This window comes from Gasterosteus aculeatus, chromosome 3 (genome assembly GCF_964276395.1).
Source record: "Gasterosteus aculeatus chromosome 3, fGasAcu3.hap1.1, whole genome shotgun sequence".
Classification (NCBI taxonomy): Eukaryota; Metazoa; Chordata; class Actinopteri; order Perciformes; family Gasterosteidae; genus Gasterosteus; species Gasterosteus aculeatus.
In genome coordinates this window covers 4605561-4628253 of record NC_135690.1, presented here as the reverse complement: position 1 = coordinate 4628253, position 22693 = coordinate 4605561, and the positions used below count along the sequence as shown (strand labels likewise).

Here is a 22693-nt window from a genome sequence, read left to right as displayed (position 1 = left end):
ATCAATGCCAAAACCAGAAGTCATGAAAAAAAAGTCAAATGATCACAGAAAGTCCTTTAAAAGTAACGCTAATGTACTTGAGCCAGTTTAAATTTCAAAAAGTTAGAAAATGTCATTGTATGGTCTCTTGGACAAAAGACACAAAACAAATTCCATGTAAGTCAAAGCACCATTATCTGTTAAAGGCGGAAAGAATGATCTATAAAACTTTGCTAAATATTACATGAATATGAATATTTGCAAACAGTCGAGAAGAACCGGTCAAAAAAACGATAGCCCCATGAACATTAACAATTCAATAATGCATCTCATAAAAATAAGTCCGAAAGCAGCACTGCAACAACTGTTCACAAATTCTACACAATACCCCAAAAGGAGCATGTAGAAGAAATTAACTGATGTATAAACACTTTGTTTTACAGCCTCAAATCTTTTGGGGTATGATGCTATATTTCTCCAATTCTTCTCAGGTTGGGTTTGTCATTACGGGAGCATATGTGTAGAATTTTGAGGGAAAAATGGAATTCAAACCACTTTGGAATCAGCCTGTAAAGTATGGAAAGAGTGAAGCGCTGTTAATACTGTACAGACTGAAGACATGCATTCAGAATCCACCGGCACTTATTATTCTACGTGTGTGCGGTCATAAAGAAGCAACCACGCTGTAACAAAAAATTGACTTTATTAAATGGATATGTACAGCACATTCCTGGATCAAAACAGCAAGTCATTTTGTCTTCATATTGAGAATTATCTAATTTGTTTCATGTAGCCCCCCCTCCTCCAAAAAAAAAGAAAAACTATATCCAACAGGTGTGCTTGAATTTCCAAACATTTTTAAAAGATGCTCATGTTAAAAAGATGCAGTTTCTTTAAAACAAGGACAAGCTAAAGACACTTGACTAGTCACAACCGCTGCCGACACACAAAACACACAAACACCATAAAAGGGAAATCCATAAAACCTAGGTCAGAAAAGAAAACGTAAAATGTATCAATTCTACATGCGTGTGTAAAGATGTACACAGATGTGCAATAAAGCAGAGAATTTCAAAATGAGCAGAGCAGCTTTAGAAAATCATCCAAAACGCTGACGCCTGCATGTCTGACAAGTCGCGCTCACCCGCCACCTTCTGTCCGTCTGGAATATATCAGTCCCCATCACATGGCACCGTTATATTGCTCTCAACTTAGATAGAAAATAACTAATCTAGTGGCAGCGCCTTAGAGCTATGACTTGAGGTTAAAGGTCATCAAAGATCAGCTGCATAGGAATTCTTTCCCATAAGTACGGCAGAACTCATCGAGTTCGTAAACGACAACACAATTAAAAGATAAAGGACTCCCTCACAAGCTCCAGTTTATAAAATTTCAACACTTCAGGTAGTTCTGGAGTCCATGTGCCGGTGAAAAACAACATCAGTGCATGTAGTGTGTGTGTGTGTGTATTATTTTCCATGTGATAATTCTGCAATATGTGCAGCGGTGGCATTTCATTTATTAAGTCATCAAACCATAAAAAAAAAAACAGAAAAGTGTACAGAAAATCCACTACGAGGCATTGAAAGTCTGAAGGAAAGACAAAGCCATCGAGCATGATGCGAAATGAGGGGGAGAACAAACCAAAGGTGACATTAAAATAACGCTGGCATGATGACACCACTGATCCAAACCACAAAGCACGTTTCTCTTCTACAAACGGAGCAGTTTTTACGAGCACAGCCATGATAGAAGGCCCCATTTTATGCATAATTGATACACCGACCCACAGACAAAAACTAAACGCAACATCGCATGAGGCCAAACTAGCTGAAGCAGGAAGTAGTCTCTGTTGCAGAGAAAGGAGCCAGGACCCATCGATCTAAGCTCCACCGCACACCCGCAGTGGGACGGAGGGAGCTCCATCCATCAGAAACTAAGGCAACAGCAGAGACTCCAAACACAGAAAACTGGCCTTCATTGATAAGCGCCATCTCTTCCATCCCAGAATGCACCCCACTCTTGCAAACACACCAGCGCCTTGTAGGCAACGTAACACTTTGATGGCCATGTCCCCTCGACGACTCGTTGTGTCGTCTGATACTTTAATCTGGTGTTTGGAGTCAAAGTGAACTGAGTTACTTATGGTCACAACATATTAAAGAAAATTTAATCCGCAACTTTTCAATCAGAGATGCAGTTAGGCTTTAAAACAGCAGCTTAAAAACAACACACACACACACACACACACACACACACACACACACCATCACTCAGAGACTTTAGCAGCCTCAAAGTTGACAGCCAGCTTCCTGTGCTTCCTCTTGGAGGAGGAGCCGGGGGTGTGGCCTGTCACTGGCACGTTTTGCCGAGGGGGCGTGTGCAGGGCAGCTGTTGTGGAAGCAGCGCCCACTGAGCCAGGACTGCCCGGGGTTTGGTTGCTGTTGGCGGAGTACTGGTGTGGCTGGTTGTGTTTAGCGCCATGGGGGTCAACCGGAGCCAGCGGCTGGTGCTGGGCCTTCTGTGTCTGGTTCCTGGATACTGTGTGGGCGGCGCTGTAGAACTCTCGGGTGTCCTGGCCTTTTTTGCTCGTAGAGACTCGCTTCTTCGTCACCTGTTTGGGCCGGAGGACAGAAGGAAAATGGTGGGTTACCATGAACACGACGTTAAGGGCCGTTGAATCAGAGATGCGTTTCTATAGCGATCTCTCTCGCTCATTAATTTCCCGAAACACACTCTACCTACTCCATGGATTCCTCAATGCTAACAGCCAGCTAACCCCAATACATCCACCGATGCCAAAACAGGAAATCAGTGGCAGCTTCTTTCCCTGATTCGATTGGCTGTTTGGGCCAAATGTGACATTCAGAGGTGCAACTGTGCGCTGCTAATATTTTTTTTAAGCACGTCTTGAAAATAAATGTACTTGAGATGGAACAGCTCACATATAATACACATACAGCAAGCTATTTTAACAAATGAGTTCTGCCAATACGAGTTATTCCTCCCACCTGTAACGGAATGAACTGGTTATGTGAGCCGATAGGCGCTGTAGCGGGCTGCGGACGGGCGGCCCCGGGGAAGGTTCCGGCTGGGCCGTAGAACGGCTGGTTCTGGGGGTGGTGAGGAGGCAGCGGCATTCTCCACAGCGGGCCAGGGCCAAACCCCTGGGGAGGCAACAGCATGCCGCCTGCGGGGAGGTAGATTGTTGTAAGACAAGAGATATTAGGAAGCCTTTTTCCTCTGATGGGCAAGTGGAGGAAACCTGACCTTGCTGGTTGAAGACGGGCGTCATGGGTCCTAAGGGTGGGGGCCGTATCTGACTCATTCCTGGGAATAGAGGAGGTGGGAGGGAGAAGCCAGATCCCACTGAGTTCTACGGGACAGCAAGAGGACACACAGATATGCTTTCATTGAAGATCTGGACTATAATAACGAGTTATGTTCACTCAGAATCCCTTTAGAAATGTATGAATGAGTGATAATCTGTAATTGTTGATATTGTTTGTTTCCTTGTTTGTTTTAAAATATCAACGTAAAATAAAACACGACTACACTAAATAGTTATGTGTATGATATACGAATAAAAAAAGGTTTTGCAGGGGTAATTAGACAATAACTTTAGACGCCCACTCATGAACCGGCACAAATTTATTTAGTGGATACTTAGTAGAACGAGTATTCATGACTTAGTCATCATTAGGTGAAAGCTCTGATTTATGAACCACGATGAAGAAAGCCCCCCCATCTCTAGAAGGTTACATGTCCCAGAAATTATCTGTCCTCTGGGAGACAGAATTACACAATTCAGAAACATTCAAATGAAATCATTTTTCTTATTTTATTTTTAGTACCAAATAGTCTTCTTCCTGATTTGTTTCGTGTAGTGGGTGTGAAAGCAGATGGTTCTGCTTTCACACCCACTAACCATTACAAAGACACGCTGTCACAGCCATTACCACTGCTGTCTGTGAGTGCATGTCTGTGTGAGTGTGTGCGCACGTGTGAGCGTGTGTGCATGTGCGAGCGTGCATGTCTGTGGGTCCTACCAGTCTTTGGAGGGCAAAGAAGGCAGCTTTCTCCTTGGCTTCATTTTCTGATTGGCACTGCGGACCGTGAACCATCAACCCGTTGGACAGCTTCACCTGACACACCACCGCCTGGCCCTGTGGAGGAAGGGGGGGGATAAAAGATACAAAAACTGCTCTGTTTCTGTAGAAGAGTGCAGATGTGGACCCTTCATGGAGCCACACTTTCTTATTATTTACACTTCAAACTTAAGATACACTCCTTTTTGTTTATGCTCTGCAGCGGCTGTGTGCGTCTCAGTCTTGCCAAACTGGCATATTTATTTAGGTTTTGAGTCGAGAATACTTGTGTAAATAGGAGGTTGATGCCATATATATATATATATATATATTTTTTTTTTTAAAAAGGTAGAGAATAACCGCGACAGTGAAGGGAAGATCCGCCGTGTGCAGTTTTGTTAGCTTTTTCATAGATTTATGATGTATGAATGTTTTCCCCCCGTGTGTCTGTCCTACGGATCGGGAGACGATTTAGAGCGGTTTGAGTCGGCAATAAAAAGGAGTTTTGAGAAGGTGTGAGTTGATAAAGAGCTCTGAGCACGCCGCCATGAATGGGCACCTAGGATATTATGGAGTTTGGTGCAACACACACACACACACGCAACCAACCTGTCTGCTGCCTATGTAGCTGAAATCCGGTGGAGCCATTCCCAACCCAGCACAAACACACGCCAGCTCTGCCACCTTGCTGGTCAGCACGGCGTTGGACAAGTTGGCAGAGCCGGCCAATGAGGGGGAAGCCGCTGCAGCCGCGTCACTGTGGGGGGCGTTCATATTGGCTGCTGGAAATGACACCGAAATAAAACACGGCTCAAGTTGGAAACCAACACATGGTGTGGGAATTAGTGACTTACCGAGTTTCTTGGACGACCGGCGCCGGTTGTGCTGCTGGCCTCCGCCGACGGCTGCCTCCTGGGAGGCCGGACTTCCTGTTCCAGCTCCGTCAATCTTTAGCATCTCCTTCAGCATCAGGGTTCCTTTCTGCCAAAACGGACCAAAAACAACTCCAGTTCAGTATTCTCACCATATTGTCATTAATGCAACGACGTATCTGCACCTGTGACATTACTACTGGTGAACGGTGACGGCTGGAAGAGGATTCATTATGGAGGATTCATTCATTTTGAGGAACATTATTCTACTATTATTATATTATAATTATTAGTCAGGTTTTGTTTTGGTTGACTGTTAAAAAGTTCAAAACTAACAATTCAGATTTAAACATTAAAAAAAAAAAAAAAAAGAGTAGAAAGAAGCTTTTGACCTTGTAGCGTACATTTATGAAGAGGTTTGAACAAACAGCACTTTTTCTACATTTTGGGCTATTAATGGTTCCCTCATTTAAACATATATTTAGGGAGTGTAATCTACTGTCCAGCAAGCACACGTACACCCAACCACACGTCTGCTTTCAGTTGACGAAACATTTGAAATTGACATGACACAATATTTGTCTACCATACTTGTGCACTACTAAGAAGCCCACAGTGATCCTAAGCAGGTCTTTGTCTGCGGAACTCACCATGGCGAAGGACTGGGGAGACAACGGGCCGTCTGATTGGCTGGTGGGTGCTTGTGGGGGAGCAGGAGGCGTTGGGGCCTGCTGGCTCCCCTTGGAGATGTTCAGACTGGCTATCAGGTCCTCAAACTCCGTTGAAGCCTTGAAGAAAAATATGTGAAGAGGGAGCCAATAGACTAACATGTATATAGCAAACAGTGGCTGCGACATAATGCCACAAGTCACAGGATGACTGGCCGCCATTTTATCTGGGTGTGTTTACAATCAAACCGCTTTTAACGAGTTAGCAGAGCACTCTTCAACTTCTCATCATAATCACATCAAAACCCAATTTGTGACATAAATGTATTGTCGTCTGTAGTTCACAATATATAATCTATTTGGGATTTCTATATTAAGTGAAGGAAGGTTTTCACATATTAAAAGAAGACTGGATTTATCATCATGATTTGAGCAATACAAATCTAAATTCAGGACTTGGTTTCTCATTCAAGACCGGCTTTCTTTCACGGTATGTTAATCAAGTTCAAGTCAAGTCTATAAAAGTGGACCCAGGTGAGATGGCCGCCATATAGCATGTGACGTCACATCTAACATTTTATAACTATGGTGTACACATACGATTTGAGGATTAAGCCACAGGATGAGATGATAATCCTCCTGGAGATCCTTACAAGATCCATATCCAGATCCATGATTGACCAGCAGGGAGAAGGAGGTTAAAGGGTGTGTACCTTATTGGCTGTGTTTTGTGGAGGGAAAAGGGTGTTGCCATCTTCGTTCTTCTTCAACAGTCTGATGGCAGCAGCTGGGGCCTGCAAAGTGCACACACAGAAACATTATTAACACACATGGAAATATAACACATCAGCATCCAGTGTACACAAACCCAAAGGTACCCACATGCAGCCTGTATAGATGTTTTTTTATGTATACTTACGGATTTGTTGGACTGCTGGTTCCTTCCCTGTTGGGTAAACTCTTCCTGGAGTTGGACACACACAAGGTTGTTTTATTCATTTAAGCTTTGACACGCACAGCGACATCTTTAAGAGTGTTTCAACAAGTAGCTGGAAGACGGTCTGTACATGAAAAATTGCGAGAGAGAGGTTCGGAATTACTTGTTCATCAGCACAACTGTACTTTGCACATCTGTCACTACCTTTGTCAAAATTATCTCATGTAGCAAATGACAAACCTTGATAATCAACATAATAAATGAAATACTTGACAAAGAGTTAGTTAGTCCTTCCTCTTGATTTGTATTTAAGAAACAGACGTACGTTTTGCCATTGAGCTGGAGGCTTGAGAGGAGGACCGGAGTTCTGCAGAGATTGCCACACGTTGCTGTACTCCTGGAGAAGTGGAGAGAGCGACAGAAACAACATGAGAAAATGCGTATATTTGTGACATGGTTCAAATAGGCTCACACTCAAAGGCTTACCTTGGTCTGCGGTTTCTGCATGGGACCCTTAGCGGGAGAGTTCCTGTTGCCCTGGGAGGCCGCCTTCCCCCCACTGTGTTTGTTGTTATGCTACATGTGATGAGGAGTAGAGAAGGAAAATATGAGGGAGAACAACAAAATGCCCTGTGTGTCAGTGTGGGGCGGGGCTGCGCCCTCACCTGTGTGGGCGTGAAGGGGGAACGAGGAGAGTGGTTCAGGCCGGCCTGCTGCCGCTGGGAGCTGAAGATGGCAGCCGGCTGAGGTTTGACGATGGCTGTGAGTTTGTGGGAGGTCTGATCCGTCCGGGCGCCGTGGGAAAGGTTGATAAGCGCGCAGGGAGGGAGTCGGTAACAGCGAGGTGAGGTACACCTGAAGAGGAGTGGCATGTGAGGGTCAGATGTTGTTCTGTTGTGTAGCGAAAGGCTTTTCCTGTATAACAAATGTGTTATCTGCTAGCGTTTTGTTTCCTACACTCTGCCCCGTCGGGAGTGAAGCAGTAATAAGGTTTCAAGACCCACAATAATCCCCCTGCAGGTGCGCTTACCTGATGTTGAGACCGCCAGCAAATTCTTCGTCAAAGAGCACCTCATAGAGAACCTCTGCCTCGCGGTCCGCTGGAGGCACAAAGATGCACACGATGGAAAAGTGTGACAATTATACACATTTTCTCCTTTACATCGTGGACAAGATGGAAAAATCCTCACCTCCTTTGATGCCGATGACAGTTCCGCGGAGTCCCAGTGGGACGGTGAAGCTCTCCCTGGTGTTGATGACCCTGTCGAACAGGCGATACTCTGAATCCGGGTCTGGAACAACTCCCTGCTGCTGCTCCAAGGGCTTAACACACAAACACACACACAAGTAAGTATATATGGAGGGCTCAACAAGGACTTCCGATCATCAATTCATTGGAGTCATTGTTGCTTTCACTAAAATAAACACACACTCTTCTCGATACAGTGGAGACGGGCTTGTTAGAGTGGAAGACGTTACAAGGTGGTCACATTTCCTCTGGATGGCGCCAGACAACAATGCCAAAGTATATGCTGCTCTTCGTTGTGTGGTATTCATGACTAATGAGCAGACTTTGTGTGCCTGTTAATCCTCTTTATGGGGTTCGTAATTTGTGATACATGGCCTTCAATACAAGGTCCTTAACCCAAATAGAAATAACCACAATAACAATTGATGTAACATCTCTTGTCCTAAATGATCATGTTTCACTTGTTAGTGCACTTTTCCGGTGTGAACCTAAAAAAATAAAATAAAAAGAGGGGCAAATTCTCATGTAGTTCTTTTGACATACTCATGAAGCCACAACACCACAATCCAATTTACGTTAGTTTTCATGAGTCAAAGATGGAGAAAAAAAAAAAGTCCAGTGAACATTTCCAAGCATGCCACCAGGCAAAGGTACCAATACAAACATACGATACATAGAAGACCTACAAAGCATCAGGTAAAAAGCACTCACCCTGAAGAGGAGGTGAGGCTTGACTGTAACACGGACTTTCTTGGTGCTCTTCTTCACCTAAGAGAGTGATGGAGAGAGGATGATGTGGATCATCGTTAGCGAGTTGAGGCTTGCCGGGGTTACAGCCCGTCGGGTCGTGTGTCAGTGTCACCTTGGCTTTCTCCACCGCCTCCTCGATCCGCTCCACAATGGCAGAGTCCAGCACCTGGAGGTCACACGACGTCCGGCCGACGGAGCTCACCGGGTGACTTTTCAACCACGAGGTGATCTCGGCGACCTTCTCCGCACTGTGGGGTGTCGGTCAGTATTAAGAAATCATCAGAAAGCACAACTTTTTTTTATCAGACAGGGCCGACAAATATGTTGATTTTTCTTAGCTTGATTGGTCACCCAGCAATTTATGTCATTATGTAACCCCAAACCCAAGGAGATAAAATAGTGTGTGTGTGTATGTATTACCTATTCTGGTCCTCTCCAGACCAGATGTCATCTTCATAGAAAACATCATCATGACTGTTTCTGGACACCAAGTCGAATACTTCAGAAAATCTAGAAAAGAACAGAAAAGAAAAAAACATTTTTTTAAATGTTGAAAAAGTGCATTAAACGAACATTGTTTGCCTGTTTAGGAATGTGAGAAGTTAAAACAAGGACTTCAAAGTGCTTCAGTAAAGCCTGACTGCTGCTACCGCATCCATCCAACCCGAGGCTCCAGGTCTCCCAGCTGGAATGTTTTAAAGTGTGTGTTTGATGAACATATCCATAGTGGGTGGATGACCTACAGTAGATGGGGGTCGGCCCGCCTCCAGGGAAAAACATGTAATTGGAAAACCTGTTCATCTTGGAACTGAAGCAGTTTTATATGCTCTCTTGTTTTACCTCACGAAACCACACTACTAGAAACCTTAAGGTTCTCCCGGTTCTTTTGGTTTTGATTACCGATCAAGATATTCCGCCAGCAATTCTTCCACAGCAGAAGAGTAAAGCCATTCCTTCTCGGTCCTCTTTGTGTACCCAGGCACCTCCTCGTTCTTCTTGTTGAACTTCAGGTTGAGGCCAACATTAGCTTTTTGCTCCCCACAGGGGCTGCAGACAATGAGAGGAGGGGGTTAAGTTCTGACCCAAATTCTAAAAGCTTAATTCATCATTAGACATTTGTCAGACATATAAATATAAACTCTTCAGGTTTCTGTCTGGTCAGTAGACCATCAAATAGACCATGAAAATGAATTAATCCGTGCATCTGAAAATGAAATAAAGAATAGCCAAAGGTAAATAAATGCTGTGGATCCCAGCTTGAAGCACTCACATCTTCTTAGAGCCTCTGCCGATGAAGATGCTTCCTGAGAAGCGGGACACGAGGTAGCTGGTGATGCCGAGGCGAGATGCCAGAACGTATCCGGGACTGTACTTCACACAGTACTTCTACAAACGAGAGAAACACACTACGTCAGGCACAAACAGACACCCTTTCTCCAGTGAGTAACGGGACGCCGCGTCTCTTACGTGCTGATTCTGGATCAGGGGCTCCAGCTGGGGCTCGTGCGGCACGTTGAAGACCACTCTGACCCGGCCCTCTTTAATGACGTCACTTGAGTCTTGCACCTGTTGAGCAATTCATGAGACAGTGTTTCCAGGAGGAGACGTTTCTGCGACAGAAACTTGTGAAATGTGGCCGGATGATCGGAGCAGCTCATCACATCCAAGTTAGGTTATTACAGGAGCGAGAGTACCTTCTGTTTGTATATCACTTATTATGAGAATGCTGTGACTGCAGCGTGGTCACATACCTCGCCCACGGCCCCGTAGTAAGGGTTCCCCACCATGAAGACGGTGGTGGCCGGAGGAAAGAGCTCATCTAAGCTCTTGAAGCAGGTCAGAGATGAGTAGAAGGCCTCGATGTCCTGAGAAGACAAAGGCAGACATTTTCATGTTAATTTTCAAGATGTAAGGATTGAAATAAAATATGTCATCTTGTTGTGTCTCTATATTAACTGGCATATAAAACTAAACTCATACAGCCAGTGACAAGGGCATCTTTAAATATGTTATATATCTACAATGAATATCAATCCATAACAACGTAATTTAATTTAACTTAACCTTCTTGAGAAAATGTAAAGTGAAAAATATCAAAGGAAGTTTTCAGGTCCTTCCTCTCACTTGCTTACTTAGAGTAAGTCGTTCTTGCTTTTCTCCATTACTGTAATCCCCCTTTTAAGATTTTACTGATTCACAACATTAATTCAGCTTTTTTTAACACTTTTTAAAGCATCTCTTCGGAACACCTGCTGTAGAATCAGCAGTGTCTTTGAAATCCATTTATTAAAAAACAACTTTTAAGGCTGGATTTTATGTGAGGTCCTCTTTTATTCTTGAAATGTGTTATTTGTTATTTATTGCTTCATCATTTTTACTATTTTTATACCGGTTTAAAAAAGGTATAATGTATATACAAGTTATTATCAAGATGTATGTGGCGAGATCTGTGGCACTTGATTTTTATATTTTTATAATCAGACTGAAGAACTTCTAAATTAAGGGAAAAGCCGTGAAGGCTTCTAGATTCTAGGTTTCGGTAAAAGTAAATATATTTATTTTAAGTTTGGCCACGTCAAAACAGTTGGCTACAACTATAATGTGAATAAACAAACAGTGACTATAGAGTGGATTTTTGGTTTCAACCCAGTTTGGTGAAAAATAAGGCTTTGGTGACGTTTAGATTACGCAAATTTTTAAAATTAAAATTAAAATTTAATTTAATTAAACAAAATACTAGTATAATAAAAGTATTTTGTGCACATCTATTGGATATTTTGCAAGGTCTCCCGACTTTTATTTTCCATCACATGACCTGGGAACTCTTGAGTTGTGGAACGATTTTCTTGCAAAACACCACAACATAGCATCACATGGTACAGGTCCCTGGTGCTGCTACAGAGTCACTCAGACTACAACACTTCACTAATACAAAGATACTGGATTTATGGTGCTTCACTGGTCACAGGCCCCGTTGACTTGTATCTGTGTGTGTGTGAGTGTACCTTAACCACAGTCTGGAAGGCAAAAGGGAGGACCTGCTTGGCCCACTGTTTCTCCAGTTCCACCACACCGTTGGCTTTAGGGATGTATTTCCTTCCCGACAGCAACTGGCCGTACAAAACCACCGACGTTTCATTCACCACGATGCCTTTCCTCTTCACAAAACTAAGATGAGGAAATATCACACACGTGAAATAAGAACGGAGAGATAAAATCCACTTGGCTCTCAGAAAAAAACGGGTCTTAAGAAACATCAAATAATGTTGTTGTTGTTGTTGTTGGGCTTAACGGTCTAGTGCGCAACCGTACAAATACTTTAAAAAGGCGCCATAGCCGCAGTTTGTCTGTTACACAACATTTAAAAGGTGCGCTGGTTGTTCGTGGAGACTTACTGCTCGGTGACTCCCTGCACGTCCTTCACCCAGTCCTTCTGCTCTTTGTCAGACAGGCAGTTGACTTTGGTGGGGGGGGGAGTGGAGGACCGGTCATACACTCTTTGCACACCGGGGGGTTCCTCCAGACAAAACCTGCAGAACAGGAAAAGAAATGTCACTCGGTTGACTCGTTAAAGTCTGTGCCAGCGGACGGTACATTCAGGGAAAGTAGCCACAGTTTCACCAGCGGGTTTTTTTAACGACACTTTCAGTAGAATTTGGCGCCAGCCGGTGGGGGTGTGTCTTATTGCAATCTACATAATCTGTTCATTTGAGTTGTTAATGACTGAAAAAGGGCATGCCATAACATTACAGGGATGCTACCAAAGGATGTGGCAAAAACGTCACATAAAGAGAATTGATATCTGTGTAGATGCACGCCAGCTTATACAAATCCAAAATGCACTTCCATTAGACAGATCATTCTTGACATTATTGGCTGGGTGCTAAATCTTACTTGACGTCTCCATCAGACACTGCAATGATGCGAGCTTCCTCTAGATGCGGCCAGTTGACGAACACCGACCTCCCCAGTACTTGTTCAGCAACGTTATCACACACCTAAAGAGACGGAGAGGGAAATCACTTTTTTCTTGACCTAAACAGCCAATATGCGAACAAACCACCATTTGATAAACAACAAACTGACAACTGAGCTAAGATTCTAAAAATGAATGAATACTTGGTCAGTATAAAGTTGGGTTCAGCGAATATCTCTTTATCTCTTACTCTTTCACCAGAAGAAACAATCAAACAAGAGCTCACCGGCTCTCCTTCTTGGCCGGGGAGGATATTCAGCATCATGTTCTCCCCTCTGCTGCTCTGCTGGAAAACGACCACCCCGCTCTTCTTCTTGAAAAACTAGAGGGGATTGAACCGAAGAAGAAGAGAGCGACACAGAGACAAGGACAGTGTTTGAATGATTGTACTGCATAGCAGTGTACAATGAATAAACGGCACACACACACACACACCTTGTGTTTGATGTGTTGCAGTGTGGGGAAGCCACAGAAGTACAGAGATGAGCGGTCAAAGCGTCTGCTGACGTGGTCCAGCGCTACGTGCCACGCGTCCATGGGGATGTCCGTTTTCCTGTAACGCACAAAGCACACAGCCGACCTGCAGTCAACACCTGGCTGCACGTGCAATGACGGGACACGCTGGCTTTCTTTAGCTCGTCTGTGTGCACAAACAAAATTTGCTGAACTTGCAACACGACGAATGAGATGGAGCAAAAATACTAAACTCTTGCCACATCGGCTTTTACTCCACCCTGGTTTCTGGTGATAAATGAAATTTTAAAATATTGGTTTATGGGATTATTATTCTTTTATTATGAGATCAACTTTATTGAATGAATACAACGTTAGTGTGTGCGTTAGGAGCCACACTAAAAATGTTTTGCAAACAACAAATATGGATTAAAGTAGAATGATTTGACACAAAAAAAAAGAAACACACGTTGCAGATTTTTGAAAAGAACCTCAAAAATACATTTTAAACCGCAACGAATGTTTTGAAAACACACGTCGGAGACGCCTACGCACAGTAACCAGTGGATCTAAACCACTAACTTCTAAGACAGGATCAGAATACAGAATACCACATACCATGCTCTAGTTTGACACAGATAAATTGAGCATGTAACTATTCGGTACATCTCTAGTATCATTAAAGAGATTGTTTCCTAATCCCGTGTGAACCGAACATGTCAAATTACTCCAGAGTGTCCGTAGTCCAAAATGCACTGAAAAGAATATCCTGCTTTACCTAGGCCAGTTTTGAAAATCTAATTTTTCCCTCAAAGCCACGTTCACAGTGCAAGAACTGTTGCTCTACGTGGCTGATCATGCGATGACTTGACGGCACAGTGTGTGTGTGTGTGTGTGTGTCTACCTGACGTGGCAGTGGACGATGTCGGGGAACAGCTGAGGTAGGCTGGAGGTGTACATGCAGTCCTGTTCCGGGTCGTACGAGTAGACGGCACACTCTGTGTGACGGTTCCTAGCCTTTTCTTCTTTAGTCATTTTGTCATTAAAGGGTTCCATGGCTGCTAGTAGACACCTCTGTTCAACAAACACAACACACATATTATTATGCCCTTTTAACATAATGTTGTCAGGTGTGTTTCTGTGTGTGTGTACCTCATCTATGAATGGAATAAGAACTACAGCCTCCCATTCCTGCTGTTTGCCGTTGAGGTCCGTTTTAAAGTCCAGAGGGTAGTACTCAATGATTGGGGAGTCTTCACTGGTCATCAGGTGCTGTATTATCAAACAATTGATTATCACATTGCTATTGATCCTATATTTCACGTGCGTGAGCGTGTGCGCGCGCGTTACCCTGTAACTCTCAGGCAGCAGCTCCATGCTGGCAGCAGGCAGCACTGCCAATAGCTGCTGGAAGGGCATGAAGGGTTTAGCAAGGTCAAAGGTTAACTTCAAGTCGGCTATGTTCCTGATGTCAGACAGGAAGGGGGCGTAGTGGTAGGGGTAGTACCTGGAAAGACATGCAGGCATTATTTAAATGTGCTCCATTCAATAGGTTTTAAATTGAAACAGGAAAGCGAGTACAGGGATCTTACTAATGTGGTTCTTACAACACTCCTGAACTTAGTGTTAAAATGACTCAATCCATGCGCGATACTTTTACCGGACAAGGGAACACAGGAGCGGTTAGCATCCATAATAGTTTCTTGTAGGAAATATGTGTTGACACTAAAGTGAGATGTATTGGAGGGGATGGCCTATCATCATAGAAATGTTTGAAATAGAGAAAATAAATGTTGTAAAGTGCAAATCAGAGTTGTCCTTTATGACTCCATAACTCTAGCTACGAGTCCCCAAAGAGCATAACATTAGAAGATGGTGCTGAAAATGAAATGCTTTTTCACGTCATCATGGACATCAGCAACGGTTGCCTCGAAGACGCGAGGGTTCCCGATAATGCCATTGATGAGTGGAGGGAGATTAGGCATTTGTACTCAGGCAATGTACAAATCAAACCAAATAAATGAATAGAAAAGGTAACATGTGAAGAAGTAGTGCTTACCAGCTCCAGGACTGGACCCCGTGGTAATAGTAGTGAAGAATCCACTGAATACCTTCCACGTAACACTTGGCCTGCGTGGCAAGAAACTCACTGCAAAGGAGAGAATATTTTCGGATCATTTTTGACACGCAAGTTGACGTATAAGCATGAAGCATTCTATAAAAAATGGATTTACATTGTTTTAAATGGACATAAAAATTGCAATTACATTTCCATTATTTTATTTTTTTTCAATACACTTTTGCTGACCTGCTGAGCGTGAATAAACACAAGCACCTGCCAGAACTTATTTTAACATACAACAAAACTGAGATCTTTAATGTAATAAGATCACTCTCCCAAGGTGCACCCATTTTTGTTGAATTGCCCATTAATATACTAATAATAATGAATGAAATATCTACAAAGAAAAATAGAGTGAAACGCCTGACATTTGCAAAAGAACACAAGAAATGTTTGAACATTTTGGCAACGAGCGAAGAATGTATGTTCAACGGAGGGAGGATATAAAAAAGGGTCTCCAATGGTTAAACATGGAGGCGGTATTGTGGTGTGGGTGCCATTTCAGCCTCAGGAACAGGTAACTTAGTGAAAATTAACGGCATCATGGACAAGAAAGTATACCCCAACATTCTGGTGAGGCCCGGAGTACCATCTGGGAGTCGTCTTACTCGGCCTGGATTTATTTTCCAAGAGGACAATGACACTAAACATTCTTCTAACTATTGCCGGAACTACCTGCGACAGAAGGAATCTGCTGGAACATTGAAAATGAAGGACTGGACCCCTCAAAGTCTGGACCACAACCCCATCGAGCAAATTTGGGGCGAGTTGGAAAATAAACTGGACAGATGTTTTGTACTTTCAAAGGAAAGCCTTTGGCTTGAGTTGCAGAAGAAATGGGATAACATTAGTGTGGAAGTTCTCAGGAAATATATTGACACTATGCCGGAGAGTTGTGCTTCTGTAATTGCTGCAAACGGTGGACATACCAAATATTAAGTTAAAAGTGGATAAAAACAGTGGGACTCATCTGTTATTTGTTGTGCTCAGAGCAACCATCTGCATGTTTCATGAACATCATGAAATGAAATCATGTTTTGGAGGCAAAAAAAAGGTCACTATGTTCAAACCCGACAGGTGTTTTGGCCACAATTTGTTCACAAGCTCAATGGCAGTGTTATGATCTGATGTCCCAGATGTATTATTCCTCTATAGACAGCAGGCCCTTAATGTGATCACCTCAAACATCAGGGAGCCCCGCCTCCTGTGGTACGTCTCGTTTTTCTATGTACTCCAAGTATGTTTGTCTATACACTCACTCAGACACCACATCGACGCCCATCTTGGTCATGTAGTAGGTGCGCTTGTACTGTCGGAACTCAGTTTCAAACATATCATCCTCCTCTTCCTCATCGTCGCCTCCCGCTCCTTTTCCTTCTCCAATCACTCTTTCTGAGGTAGATTCCTACACACACACAAGTTATTACTCAAGGATACGCGACATGACAAAAATGAATGCATGAATGTTAGGGTTTTCATTTCTGTTACAGCCCTCCTCCTTTGTGACTAGATGTATGAATGTATGTCTACAAACATACGTGTGTGTGAGAATGACATTTTAAGATAAGACCAAACCTCTTTCTTGACGGTGTCTTTTCTGGCAGCTTCCTTTTCAGCTGCCAGTCCGGCTGCCTCGTTCAGATACTTGTTACCAACTTTGCTCTCAAACCACTTCAGGTCCACAAAGATATCACTGAAATGTTCCCGGTCAAACTGGAAGAAGATGGGGGGGGGGGGGGGGGGGGGCACAACCATTCATGGTGGTCTCTCCAATATATGCCATCATGTCATAGCTAACAAGCTACTCAAATGATGGTAATGTAATGGCTGTACAATAATGACACGTCTGAATTCAGGTTCGCTCGAAGCTTTTGTGTCTGTACGCAGTTCTCTCTGCCACCAAGTAAATGAAGACTCCATGTACGGTGAAAAGCACAAAAACTAAATGCAGTCCTGGGAGTTTTGCCAACCGTTTCTTATTTTTTTAAATAGCTAGCAGTTGTATAGTGAGGAAGAGCTGTGGACTGAAAACAACCCTGCAGATTTGGAAGGAAATACTATGCAATACTTCTCTTGATTTTTTTCCCCTCCCATAACTTAGTAGTAGGCAATGAGGAAATGAGAATCCAGTTGGATCACAGATAGTTGTTTTTGCACAGTAGTTTAGAGTTTTACATTACATATATAACAATAACAAGGATGTTAAACATGTAACTGTACATGTACAGTTGACCTCCCTTGGTAAATGCATTATAAAGCATCATTCAGAGCTAAAGGGAATGAATATTAGTTCATGTTGTCTCACCTCAGCAAGCTTCTCTATGTATTGCTCAAAGTTTCTCAGGTTCAGGTGGCCGTTCTCATTCAGGTAACCTGTCAGAAAACAGGACAGTTTGGGTTTTTTACGAAACATGCATCATAATAGCAGATCATGTTTCTATGCTATAAGAGATATGTAAAAACTATTAGACCAAAGTAAACACAGGAGACGACCGACTTTGGAAATACAACGGAAAGACCACGATAAACATCCTTGACAACGTTTAAACTTAAAATAGGTGGGATGCTATGCTGTGCCTCTCTCACCTCCCATGGTGGGCAGGGCCCTGATGTAGGTCTTGTACAGTAACGGCAAAGCATCGTGACTGATGTGAAGGTGGGGGAGGTGAGGGATGAAATCATTTCCCACCAGGAAGCCCATTAAGATCCAGTCGTCTATTATTCTCTCCAAATCATAATCAGAACCAATCTGGTTCTGCAAAAAATTTAAATGAAAAAATCAGAATTCATTTAAATCATCCCAGGCATTAGCAGCAATGTTCATATTGATGTGTGTGTCTCACCCTGAGCTCAGAGAACTCATAGTCGATGTACTCCCTCATCAGAGACAAGTGAAGCAGGTGGAAGGTTGTCTCTTCTGGAGCAGATATCCTGAAAGACAAACACATTCATAGAAAAGAGATGAAATTGGTGGAACATGACATGACCGAACAAAAAATATAAAACATGAAATTTAAAAAAAGACTTAAAAAGTTGAGCAAAAGGGAACCTTTTCTGGTTTTTCTTTCCTCCGAAGCGGACCTCTTCTCTGAGCAGGGAGAAATTTGGCTCGTGGCTGGTCAAACCCAGCATGATCTAAGACAGAGGAGGAAACCACATGGAGGGTTTGAGCCAACGACACACACACCCTCATCTGAGGGCACACAAAGCCCAACCTACCAAGTCGGCATCCAGGCCGTAGAGGCAGTGCCGGGTGTTGGGGTCGTGAGTCGCCTTTGTGTTCTCTGAGCGAATGAACTCCATGATCTTGTGTTCCCCCTCACCAGGAGTCTGTGGGGAGGAGAAGTGGAAAGGTAGAACGAAGAGATACCAGAAGCTGGGATGGATTCAAGGGAAGTGAGCAGCGGTCAGCGCACCTCGTGACCGGACAGGTATACGTTGACGTTCTGCCACAGCTTGTCAGTGGAGAGTTTGTTGTGGACAAAATACTTGAGCTGCTCCTGGAGTCGGGCCATGAAGTCGGTGCCTGCAGGGAGGAACATTTAAAGAAAAACATAATGGACCGAGTTGAACACATGAAGCTTGCAAAAGTGCCACAATGTTGCAATTGACTAGGGACTTGATGTGACTTTTGTTATTTCCAGAGAGTTGGAGACAATTCTAGTTATTTAACAATCCATTTTGAAGATTCATGTGAATGAAAAATTGATACAAAAAAGCTTTTGCAATCGATTGCAATCTGTGCATCTGCTTTGTTAGCATTGTGTACATGTCTTGATGGAGAGGTTTAACGCACCTCAACCCCTTCACACAGAATTGCTGGGTGTCCCCCGCTCTCCAAAAAGAACATTTTGTACTGTGGGACCGAGTGGCGTGTTAATGAAGAACATTTAGTCCTCTCGTAAAGTTTGTTGCCTCTGTGAGCTGGGCCAGGATTTATTTCGGACTACATTTTTGAATTCTCTCCAGAACATAAATGTCTTGGCTGGTGTGAAAGCTATTAATCCAACTGCGTCTCAGTTAACGATCTACCAATCAAAAGTGGTTTCCTCTCCTGAAACTGATTCCGTAGAAAAGATATCAGGATATGTGCCAATAAAAGAAGAGCATGAACTCCATTGCACCCTTTGTTAGTGCTATTTGGTTCGGATCAAAGGGTTAAGCCTAGTTTATGCTTCTGCGTTTTCAGAGCGACGCAAGGACACACAGACGCAAGACCCCCTTGCGTGCCTTTTCACACCTCCTTGCGTGCGTCGACCCATTTTTCTAGACTTGCGTCAAAAGCGACGCAAGCCTCCCGCAGCGCACAAGGCTGCGATTGGTCTGCTAACTACATCCTTTGCGGAGTCTCACATTTCCGGTTTCATAGCACAATACCGCCATTATTAAAACAAAGAATGTTTAGGAGAGAACGGATCAGATTGAAGAGCTTTTGTCGAAATAAACCCGTAAATATAACCACTTCTACAAGCCGCCATTGGCAGACTATAAGGACCCGCGGATGGCCTCTGATTCATGGAGAGAGATCTCCGCAAACGGCTTCCACACACAAAGACGTGACTCTCTAGGTCGTCTTCAACAAAAACACGTTACTCCACCTATTCTTCTGGCGGTGATTTGCTCTGCAACACACGCACTCCGTTTTGAACTATAAATTGAAACAAGTGCGTCAACACGACAGTGCGTAAATACGCAGACGCATGCGCCAGCCTTTAGTGTCAGAGGGAGAGAGAAAGACTCAAGAGGAAACTCTTTCACAATTCTTAAACTCTAGTTATAACGAATGTATTTAGAAAAGCAACATTGGATCTTATATAGATTTTGAAAAAGACTTCCTGTTAATGTAGAACAGACCTGGGTATTATACGTTATGGCTGAGCCTGGCATGACGGGTCAAAGACAAACATGAAAAACAAATTTCCCAAGGTGTGGTGTATTATTCATTTTGTGTAATGCATCCAAGCCTTTCCTACCAGGAGTGATACAGTTGGAGTCGAAGCGAGCCTCTGTGGGAAGCACCTCTCCTTTATCCAGAGCTTTTTTTATCTTGTCCTCTGCTTCTTTGGCCGATCTAAACACACCGATAGGAAAGAGAACAGGTCACAGTCTGAAGTCTGGTTTCTTCCCTCTTAACCAACACAAATGTTGCAATATTGAGAAGAAAAAAAATCTTGTATATTATATATATATATATTATACGAGTTATCGTCTTGATCAGGTAACTAAATAAGAGAATGTTCCCCAGTGGTATACCAAAGAGTCAACGTCAAGGAGCGGACATGGATACCCCTTCTTTATTTGATCATTGGAAAAAAAAACAAAAAAAAACTGATGACTAGTGTTGACCTACTATGGGCATCACCATACACAACAAACGGACGAGTATTTTGCCTGCGTTTGGCTTCTCTTAAATTCCCCTCTACCTAAATCTTCGTCCTCTCTGCTGGTTCATCTTTGCCCTCGGCGCCACGCCGTCCACCGCCATGAAGAAGACCTTGCGAGGCTTGATGATCCTGAAGAGAACCTCCAGGTAATGGAAGATATCGGCAAAGATTTTCTCCTCGGAAATGCGGAAGTGGACATCCTCGTCGTTCGGGTGGGAACACTGGTGGATGATCCCGTTCATGTCCAGATAGAGATTGTCAAATTCTGGAATCTGAATAGAGAAAGAAAAATGAAATAAAGATGTATAATAAATTGTTAGCAATCTCATTTTGTTCATGTATCTGGGGATCCCGGATATAAAAAAATAGTCACAGTCATAGTCACAAATGAAAGGTCCAACTCATCTTTCATCACCGGAGGTATTCCAGCCAATCTAAACCTAAAACATCATTTCCCATATAATTTGTCATTCAATACAATGCTTCTATGTTAACCTCTTTACGGTCTTAACAAATGTGTCGAAGCTGGGTTACGTAATTAGAGGGACACGCACGCAGCGTCCAGCTGATGAAACAACTGCTCGAGCACTGAAACACTAGGTCACTAAAGTGCACTCCAGAGCCGCTAGAGTGACCTAATAACTAACTTCCCTCTCTGTAATAACTCATGCACATACAATTGCTACATTTTACAACCCACATTTTGTTTTAAAGAAAGGCGGCTGTAAAGTACCGTTGGCTTCAACCGCTATACAAACGTTAAGGTTATATCTGGCCAGTGAAACGTTGGTAAACTTAATTTAAGCGGACTACAAATGGTTTCTTGTTTTTCAGAATGTTCTAGGCAAACAAAATACAAAAACTGACCCAAGGGGTCATCTTTAATCCCATTTACGTCTCCCTGTGTAACATGACACGCAAGTTAACTAACGATAACAATTAGCTACGTTAGACACAAGAAAAATAGTAAAAATAGTAGTTATTATTGTAATTTGGTAACTTAGCTAACATTAAATGACGCTAGCGTTACGTGTACACGTTATATAACGTAACGTTATGCTATATTGTGTGTAATTACGCTGAATGATGTAAGCTAACGTTAATCAGAAATGGTTGGCCACAGCACTGTGCTCCCCAAACAAAAACATTGCTAAACTAACTAACGCGAAATAAAAATCCCACGGCCCGCGAACCGTAAACTTAGCCAATAGCTAGCTAAGCTAACGAAGCGGCTATTGGCAACAGAGGCTCGCAAAGCTAACGATATTCCTCATTGGTTTCCTACCTGATGTTCCTTGACAACTTCACTGAGACACGGATAGCGCTCCGAAATCCATCGGTAAAATTTCGGTACTCCCATCGTCACCACGAAGGACTTAACCGCTGGATGAAATCAATAAACAGTGAAATCTGAAAGGAGGCGTTCAGCTATGTGGGTAACTAAAGACAACCAAGGTTTCGTTGGGTAACATAAGACTTGCTTTGACTGGAGTCCGGTTGTTTCCGGCGGATGCCAACAGGCTAATTGCCCGTGGTCCGTCTACCAAACCCCTCCGCCGCTGCTCTGTGAGCACTTTAGTTCCGTCTTTTCTTTTCATTACGCCCTCGCTACAGTTTAACCTTTATCAGAACACAAATGAGAATGAAAACAAATAGTAAAGAAAAACAAGTTTTAATAGAAAACCACCAGTTAGTAAGTCTTCAACATTAAAACTTTTCAGATAACGTTGCTTTTTCTCAATACTTTTCTTGAATACACCTTACTGTTAAGAGACTGTAGTTGGCTCAGGCACAGCCTCTCACATGAAAATACCAGGCTGCTACATTATAACCACACAGAGATAGACATACTTCATACTGTTCGGTTACAACTGGATATTCTGCGATTTTTATTATCATTATTATTAACATCAATGATTAACACAACTCAGTCATACAAATATACTAATTAAACAATCTTATTTTTTCAAATTAATAGTTTAAAAAAAAAAGACCAAACGGGACAAAACTGTTTAGAAATAATTTATTGTTATACAAATACAAAACACCTCACTCATTTATCATAAAATAAGAAGGTCTTGGTGGTGTTTACCAGAATCCTCTCCATGGCAATGTGGGCAACATCGATCACCTGTTGAATTCTAAATGTCGACGTTTTAACCTTGAGTATGTGGTGGACTACTTTAATTTCTGCTGTAAAGACAAAACTTGATTG

At 43.0% G+C, this 22693-nt stretch overlaps 1 protein-coding gene across 2 annotated transcripts; it reads right to left on the bottom strand.

The window, feature by feature from the left end:
- Positions 1-665: 665 nt before the first annotated feature.
- xrn1 (5'-3' exoribonuclease 1) lies at positions 666-22037 on the bottom strand. 2 transcript variants are annotated; one of them, XM_078098870.1, is made up of 41 exons: positions 21764-22037; positions 20518-20750; positions 20068-20165; positions 18511-18620; positions 18314-18424; positions 18144-18229; positions 17938-18025; positions 17681-17849; positions 17400-17467; positions 16670-16807; positions 16354-16499; positions 15032-15121; positions 14323-14479; positions 14125-14244; positions 13877-14046; positions 12955-13072; positions 12746-12841; positions 12438-12541; positions 11939-12073; positions 11549-11711; positions 10295-10408; positions 10011-10109; positions 9814-9929; positions 9444-9590; positions 8964-9053; positions 8656-8791; positions 8505-8561; positions 7735-7867; positions 7575-7644; positions 7210-7399; positions 7031-7120; positions 6870-6941; positions 6527-6571; positions 6321-6401; positions 5590-5727; positions 4922-5048; positions 4677-4849; positions 4029-4145; positions 3250-3355; positions 2991-3169; positions 666-2593 (listed from the first exon to the last, which is right to left on the bottom strand). In XM_078098870.1, exons 1-41 carry the CDS (start codon positions 21836-21838, stop codon positions 2249-2251), a joined length of 5100 nt encoding a protein of 1699 aa, XP_077954996.1. In that variant the 5' UTR covers positions 21839-22037; the 3' UTR covers positions 666-2248. The 2 variants fall into 2 exon arrangements, with proteins under 2 accessions (XP_077954996.1, XP_077954997.1); XM_078098871.1 differs by having other exon boundaries at positions 4677-4846.
- Positions 22038-22693: the final 656 nt, after the last annotated feature.

Bases quoted from the DNA above. Each gene is read 5' to 3' on its own strand.
- xrn1 (XM_078098870.1), bottom strand. From the start codon at position 21,838: ATGGGAGTACCGAAATTTTACCGATGGATTTCGGAGCGCTATCCGTGT. The intron at 20,751-21,763 runs GTAGGAAACCAA...TTCTCTATTCAG, and splicing joins AAGTTGTCAAGGAACATCAG to ATTCCAGAATTTGACAATCT. The intron at 4,146-4,676 runs GTTGGTTGCGTG...CTTCCTCCACAG, and splicing joins GCTACATAGGCAGCAGACAG to GGCCAGGCGGTGGTGTGTCA.